General features: G+C 50.3%; 1 protein-coding gene across 1 annotated transcript in view; it reads right to left on the bottom strand.

Moving 5' to 3' along the window:
* The window catches only part of LOC106817177 (DNA-directed RNA polymerase III subunit RPC1-like), a 25,784-nt gene that overhangs the window by 5,637 nt on the left and 12,061 nt on the right, over window positions 1-8,086 (bottom strand). Inside the window, exons 15-27 of the mRNA XM_014821833.1 lie at window positions 8,057-8,066; window positions 7,896-8,009; window positions 7,190-7,285; window positions 6,547-6,764; window positions 5,597-5,771; window positions 4,800-4,892; window positions 4,172-4,201; window positions 3,880-3,882; window positions 3,201-3,352; window positions 2,781-2,867; window positions 1,859-1,888; window positions 1,318-1,468; window positions 499-585 (exon numbers count right to left, since the gene is read on the bottom strand). Coding sequence (XP_014677319.1) covers window positions 499-585; window positions 1,318-1,468; window positions 1,859-1,888; window positions 2,781-2,867; window positions 3,201-3,352; window positions 3,880-3,882; window positions 4,172-4,201; window positions 4,800-4,892; window positions 5,597-5,771; window positions 6,547-6,764; window positions 7,190-7,285; window positions 7,896-8,009; window positions 8,057-8,066 — 1,246 coding nt within the window. The remainder of the gene's footprint in view (window positions 1-498; window positions 586-1,317; window positions 1,469-1,858; window positions 1,889-2,780; window positions 2,868-3,200; window positions 3,353-3,879; window positions 3,883-4,171; window positions 4,202-4,799; window positions 4,893-5,596; window positions 5,772-6,546; window positions 6,765-7,189; window positions 7,286-7,895; window positions 8,010-8,056; window positions 8,067-8,086) is intronic.

The raw sequence follows: 8,086 nt of genomic DNA, 5'->3' as shown, positions 1-8,086 counted from the left end.
CTCCTTGAGCACGACATTGGGCAGCGCGACCTTGAGGTGCTGCAGCACGTAGTAGAGGGAGCTCTTGTTGCTCTCCTGCGGATGCACGCACGCACACACACACACCTACACACACACACGCACCTTGATGACGACATTGGGCAGCGCGACCTTGAGGTGCTGCAGCACGTAGTAGAGGGAGCTCTTGTTGCTCTCCTGCGGACGCACGCACGCACGCACGCACCACACAACAACACACACGCAACCTTGATGACGGACACTTGGGCAGCGCACCTTGAGGTGCTGCAGCACGTAGATAGAGGGAGCTCTTGTTGCTCTGCCTGCGCGATGCCGCACGCCACGCACGCACACACACACACGCACACACACACATGCACCTGATGACGAAATTTGGCAGCGCGCCTGAGGTGCTGCAGCACGTAGTAGAGGAGCTCTGTGCTCTCCTAGCGGATCGCACCGCACGCCACGCACGCACCCCCCCCACACACACGCACACACGCACCTTGATGACGACATTGGGCAGCGCGACCTTGAGGTGCTGCAGCACGTAGTAGAGGGAGCTCTTGTTGCTCTCCTGCGGATGCACGCACGCACGCACACACCCCCCCCCCCACACACACGCACACACAGTACCTGCATGACCGACATTGGGCAGCGCGACGTGAGTGCACTGCAGCAGCGGAGTAGAGGGGCTTCTTGTTGCTCGGCTGCGGATGCACGCACGCGCACGACACGGCAACACACCACACGCTACCACAACGTACCTGTGATGACGACTTGGGCCATGCGACATTGAGGTGCTGCCAGCACGTAGTAGAGTGAGCTCTTGTTGCTCTCACTGCGGAATGCACGCACGCACGCACCGCACCCCCCCCCCCACACACGCACACACGTACCTTTGACATGACGACATTGGGCTAAGCGCGACCTGAGGGTGCTGCAGCACGTAGATAGAGGGCAAGCTCTTGCTGGCCTCTCCTGCGGATGCACGGCACGCACGACACGCCACACCCCCCCCCACACACACGCACACACGCTACCTTGAGGACGACACTTGGGCAGCGCGCGACCTTGCCAGGATGTAGCAGCACGTAGTAGGGCGAGCTCTGTTGCTCTCCTGCGGATGCACGCACGCCACGCACGCACCCCCCCCCCCACACACGGCACACACGTACCTTGCATGACGACTTGGCGCAGCGCGACTTGAGCGTGCTGCCAGCACATAGTAGAGGGAAGCTCTTGGTTGCTCGTTCCTTGCGGATGCACGCCACGCACGCAACGCACAACCCCCCCCCCCACCACACGCACAACACGTACTTGATGACGACATTGGGCAGCGCGACTTGATGGTGCTGCAGACGTAAGTAGAGGGGCTCTTGTTGCTCTCCTGCGGATGCACGCAGATGATGTCCTCGCCGTGCGTCTGCACATGGTTCGGCTTCACCTTCAGCTTCGACGTGTAGATCGCCGTAGCAGATCGTGAACCATGTCTATGTTTCACCCTCAGCTACACGCATGTGAATTGAGAGAGATGAGATGAATGAGAGAGAAGAGAGAGGAGAGACGAGGACAGAGAGAAGAGAGAGGAGGAGAGGAGAGAGAGGATGAGGGACAAAGGTTAAGCACCCCGGACATATATAATACTGCTACTTAACGTGTGTAGATCGCGGGATAGCCAGATGTGTCTATTGTTCACCTCAAGCTCACGCGGTTGAGAGAGGAGCAGGAGTCATGAGAGTAGAGACGAGAGAGGAGAGATGAGGAGACGAGAAGGAGAGAGAGGAGAGCAGCAGGAGAGAGAGGAGGACAAGTTAAGCACACGGACATATATAATACTGTACTTAGACGTGTAGATCGCGTAGCAGATCGTGTCAATGTTCACCTCAAGCTACACGCGGTGAGAGAGCAGAGAGAGGACGAGAGGAGAGAGAAGGAGGGTACAAGCTTACATATCGGCCCACGGATACCAGTTACGATATGTACTTGTATCAATATTGTACATCGTATGTATTGTGGATGCATAGCAGATCGTGTCAATGTTCACCTCAAGCTGCACGTGCGCGAGAGAGGAGAGAGAGAGAGAGCAGAGGAGAGAGGAGAGAGAGGAGAGGAGAGAGCCAGGAGATGAGGAGCGAAAGAGAGGAGAGAGAGGAGAGCAGGAGGAAAGAGGTGAGAGAGAGGATGAGCAGGATGAGAGCAGGAGAGAGGAAGGAAAGAGAGAGAAGAGCAGCAGGACCGAGCAGAGGAGCAGGGTAGGAGAGAGAGAGAGGAGCAGAGGAGGAAGAGAGGAGAGGAGGAGAGAGGAGGAAAGAAGGAGAGAGAGGTCAGAGGAGGCAGAGAGAGGAGAGAGGAGAAGAGAGGAGAAGAGCAGGAGAGAGGAGAAGAGCAGGAAGAGAGAGGTGAGAGAGATGGAGAGAGAGCGAGAGAGGAGGAAAGAGAGGAGCAGAGAGGAGAGAAGAAGGAGAGGAAGAGAGGAGAGAGAGGGGAGCAGGAGAGAGGGAGAGAGCAGGCAGAGCAGTGAGTTACAGTACAATAGATTACAAGACATGATGAGGCGTAAGAGGATGGGTTACGTTCGTTCTGCATATATTATATACTGCACTGCTAATACGAATACACTCGCTTATAAAGTTGCAGTACCTCCAGAAGATGGATTCCTTCAAGGTCAAGTTTTATCGTCACAGGGGCGCAGGTGGGGTTGCATTCGTACTGCATATATAATACTGTACTGCAAGTATAACAACACTTGTTCGAAATAAATATATCTTAAGTTGCAATACCTTCAGAAGTCGGATACGTTCAAGGTCAAGCTTTATCATCAGGAAGCAATCGTCCGGCATGAATACCTCTTCGATGTACTCGGATACCTGATTGTACGAGAGAGCAGCGAATTACGTACAGAATGGCTAATACTAGACAACGATAATATCGAAATATAGAATAAAAAGTTAAAAAGAAATAAAATACAATAATACTAAATAAATATAAATATACGCAATCCGAACAATAAAAATTATTATATAATATTAAAATTATTATCAATCATTAAAAAAAAAAAAAAACGATAACATAATTTAGACGATGACGACAACGATGGCATACTCTCCAACATCAAAAAATGTAAAAAATAATAATAACATCAAATTAGAGGCTGACTGTGGTAAAGAGCAACATGGCCGCCCGCACGCGATCACGCGTACCTCTCCCAGCATTGTCTTCTCGATGCGACCTTTGACGAGCCTCGCGACCTCTGGGTCAGCCTCGTCCACGAGGGTCGCCGTGATGATGGGAGTACTGATCGACTTCGATGCGTTGATGATCTCCTTGATTCGCGGCACACCGAGCGTGATATGTGCAGCCGCCGCCACCGCCGGGGGGAAGGGTCAAGGAGCAACATTGCCGATAAATATATTTATAGTAGTAGTATACTATGTAGCAGTGGTAGTGGTAAGTGGTAGCAGTCAGGTAGCTGGTATGGTAGTAGTAGTAGCAGTGGTGAGTGCTAGTGGCAGTGGCTAGTGGGCATTGTCTAGGAACCAAAGAAGTTGCAACAGCTAGCAACGTAGTAGCAGCAGTAGCTGCGTAGTAGTATGTTAGCAGCATCAGCAGTAGGCGGTCAGTAAGTCTAGTAGCAGTGCAGCAGACATAATCAGGCAGCAGCAACAGTAAGCAACAGTTAGGAAGCAGTGTAGTAGCCAGCGCAGCCCAGCAGCAGGTAGCAGCAGCGAGCAGCAGCGAAGCTATTGCTGCAGCAGTAGCAGCAGCTAGCAAGCTGAGTTAGTTAGCAGTATAGTATTGCTCAGTAGCAGTAAGAGCATTTCGATTTCTAACACTCTAGGAATGCTCAAATTTCTATAATCTTCAATACACGCTCATGATTCACTGATACGAATATGTCCGCCTTATTTACAAACTATAACCAGTTGGGACTAACCACTGCTGTAGTCATTACTGTGTAAAGCCAGATCTGTAGTGTCCTCGTGGTTACGAAAACGGATAGGGCACCGCCCTATGTTGCTACATAGACTCAGGCTCAGGGAATTTAACTTACACTTTCACATACAAAACTATGTACTACTATGATTAATTTCTATTAGCTCCATCTTATTTTCCAGCTAGACGAGGTACGACTTAGATGCTAATGTCGGTGGCAGCATAAGGTATATTTCACTGAATGCCACTCTCAGGCGAAATGGAAGGTCTGTCATTTAGTCATCTGAGTCCCGTGCTCGTCTTCTTATGGCTCTGTGTCGGCTTTGTTTTTGGCTAGCCTGACCAGTCGCCGTGCCTGGCAAACACGAACGCGCAGGTTAATCGGTTAGAGACAACATACAATACAACCTCATAACGACAGAAACGCACAACAATAATACATGATGACAGGAACAGCGGACAACAACGACTGTACTCGACGGACAATCTACAACAATCATTATATATGATAACATCTGATATTAACAAGAACACGAACAGCAATATCAACAAACAAAATCTATACCAACACGGGTCCAACCACTACAATGACCGCTAGACTTCAGGCAACAAAACCGTTCCTTAAAGAAACTCGACGGTAACGCATTTGCGATTTTGATCTCTCTCTCTCTCTAGCAATCCCAACTTTCAAACTCGTTGTTGATCTTATGCACTGCCACACGGCTTTACTTGACGAAGTTAAATCTTCTGTAGAATGGCTTGGAGAATCTTGCTGGGCTGACCGGTTTTATCTTTTTTATTATTGTTTTTTTTTTTTAGCGCCAGATCGAAGAGAAGAGTTCCGTGTTGGTCTGGATCTCACGTACTGGCTCCATGCTGTCTTGTACTTGCTCTTTTTTGCACGTAGGTCAACAAACTCTCGCAGTCTGCCGTGGATTGCACATCGTCCACCTTCTGACCTGTGGCAGGAGCTCAGTGTGCCTTTGTGAGTAATTGATGCCAGGTTGACCACTGTCGGGGTGAAGTGATGCATGTTGCCTACTCTTAATCTTTTGCGCCAGCTTCTCTCTCTCTCTCTTCGTCTTCTCTCCTCTCTCTCTCTCTTCTCTCTCTCTCTCGCTCTCTGCTCCTCTGTCTCTCCTCCCTCTCTCTCTTCTCTTCTGTTCTCTCTCTCTCTCTCTCTCGGCCTTCCCGTCTCTGCTCTTACCCCTTCTCTCTCCATCACACCTTTCCTCCTCCTTCTCTCTCCTCTCTTCCCCTTTCTTCTCTCTCTCTCTCTCCCTCTTCCTTTCTCTTTCTTCTCCTCCCCTCTTCCTCCGTTCCTTGCCTCCTCGTTCTACCGGTTTCCTCTTCCGTCCCTACGCCTCCTCTCTCTCTTCCCTTCTCCCTCTTCCCTCATTCCTCTTCTTACTATGCTTACTCCCGCTTTTTCTCGCTTTTCTTTTTTTTTTTTTTTTTTTTATTTTTTTTCTTTTTTTTTTTTTTTTGTTTTCCCTCACTTCCCCAGCCCTTCCCTCGCTCCCTCCCACTTACTCCTCCCCCCTCTTCCCTCCCTCTGCCGTACCGTGCTCCCGCGTTTCTCCCTGGCGGCGATCCTCCTCCAACACACCCTCCTTCTCCCCCTCCCTCTCTCCCTCCTCTCTCCCCCTCTCCCTCCCCGTACCGTGCTCTCCTCGTTTCTCCGCGGTGGCGATCCTCCCTCCCACGTCCTCGGCGAACTCTCTCATCTCTGCGAGGAAGTCGGGCTGGCAGCGTGCGTGCTCCTCTATCAGCTCCTCGTAGAGAGAGAGGAAGCCGGCGGCCCGCATCGCGACCTCCTCCTTGCACGGCAACTGCGCCTGCACGAGACGACGACGACGACGTGATGATGTGAGAATGACGGAGCGAAGCGCAAATGGCGAGAGTTGCGGACCGTGACCGAGCAACAGGGCGTGCGAGAGAAAGCGAAGCGATTGATGCTCGTTACCTCACCGCCAATAGATCGATCGATCAACTTATTGATTGGGTCGATCGACTGGCCCGATCGATCAGTCGATCGACTGGCTCGATCGATCGGTCAATCGACTGGCTCGATCGATCGGTCAATCGATTGGGTCGATCGATCAGTCAATCGAAAGGTTCATCAATGAATCGTTTCTTTGTTGTGAAGTTATGTGATTGATCTGTCTGACTGCAGAGAGAGACCTCCTCCTTGCACGGCAACCGCGCCTGCATGTGACAACGACAGCGAGGGCAAACAGTGAGAGCGACGGAGCGAAGCGCAAACAGTGAGAACACAAGTCAGACCGGACGAGCGATGGGGCGCGCGTGCAGAGGTGATCGATACTCGATACGTCGCCGCCGACGAATCGAATGATGGATCGATCAGTCGATCGATCAGTCGATCGATCAGTCGATCGATCAGTCGATCGATCAGTCGATCGATCAGTCGATCGATCGGTTCGTCAACGAATCGTTTCTTCTTCGTTGTAATCGTTAAATCGTTGTAAAATTATGTGATTGAACTATCTGCCTGGAGAAATTGACCCACCCTGACCCTCGTGACCCTGCCCCGAACCCCCCACGACCCCCCGACGAACCCCCACACGACCCCCCGACCGCGCCGCGACTCACCTTGACGTTGCCGAACACGCGGTGGAAGTCGACGGGTCGCTCGTGGCCCTCCATCTCGGCCGGATCGAGACCGTCGCCGCCGTAAACGAACTGGACGATCTCTCCCATCGACGTGCGTACGGTCGTGTCGTAGTTCGAGCACAGGTCCTCGAGCGACTTCACCAGGCGGCGCTGCATGTACCCCGTCTCGGCCGTCTTCACTGCCGTGTCGACGAGACCTGCCAGGGGGGGGGGGCGAGACGATGTCAATTGCTGATGACGATTGAGGCGTGGCAGAAATGCAATCGCGATTGTTGCTGGGGCTGCGATGGTCGCGCAAACACCGCAACGATTATTGTCAGGATTTTGGCCTGGATGTCACTCTTATAGACCTTTTAGAATAATTTACCAAGATAGCAGTGGCTTAGATATAATAATAACAATAATAACTTACAATACATAAAATGATAATGATGATGATAATAATAAAAATAAAAATTATAAAAAAACATAAACCATTATATAAACTCATTATTTCTCATTTTCGTAATCATTTCTCAGTTATTCACCGGCTGATTTACATCTGAAGCGACTCAAATCTCTTATCGCTACTTCTCGCAATGTTACAATAATCACTCGATGCCCCAGACACTCTTGCACCCACCCTCTCGTCCTCCCATCGTGTGAAAGAAGAATTCTGTCGGTGTCAGTCCCGAATAGAAGCTGTTTTGTACGAAACCCTTTGCTGCAGGAACCTTAGCTGGAAAAAACAATAATAATAATAAAAACAACATCAACAACAACTGAGAATCTTAGCTGGAAAATAATAACAACAATGAAAACAACAACTAGGAACCTTAATTAGCTGGAACAAATAATAATGACAATGAAAACAACAGACGAACATTAAACAACTCTAGTATGGATGGGTGTGAAGTGGAGACCTGCACTGTCACTCACTCTACAGAACGCACAAACCCACTACCCTACGTGTGGGTTCGACGCTTTCTCATCACTCGACGCCACTCGAAGCTAGCTACGTTACCGACGGTACTCACAGTGTCACTCGAAGTGAGGGAGGGCGCGGTAGTATTGCCATATTTACGTTTTATTCTCAAAGTCATGTAATAAACCAATTATCTAGATCGCTAGACACCACCTAAGCTTGCGACGCTATTGACCAACAGGCGGTGGTGGTGGCGGCGTACTCACAGTGTCGCTCAAAGTAAGAGAGGGCGCGGTCGTTTTGCAATATTTACGTTTTATTCTGAAAGTCATGTAATGAACCGATTATCTAGATCGCTAGACACCACCGAAGCTTGCTACAGTACGTTACCGATGGACGGCGACAGTGGTGGCGGCGCACTTACAGTGGCGTTCGAAGTGAGGAAGGGCGCGGTCGTCGAAGCCGTTCGGGATGCGATGACCGCTGATAGCCTGCTGGCCGACGCACGCGATCATCTGTGAGATGTTGATGAAGGAACCTGCGAGGAAAAACAGTCAACGAAAATTTTAATTACTAAAATATCACTATAATATAACTAAAATATATGGTATTATA

The sequence above is a fragment of the Priapulus caudatus genome, unplaced genomic scaffold (genome assembly GCF_000485595.1).
Source record: "Priapulus caudatus unplaced genomic scaffold, Priapulus_caudatus-5.0.1 Scaffold1621, whole genome shotgun sequence".
In the NCBI taxonomy this organism is placed as follows: Eukaryota; Metazoa; Priapulida; class Priapulimorpha; order Priapulimorphida; family Priapulidae; genus Priapulus; species Priapulus caudatus.
This window is presented reverse-complemented; position numbering and strand designations above follow the sequence as displayed.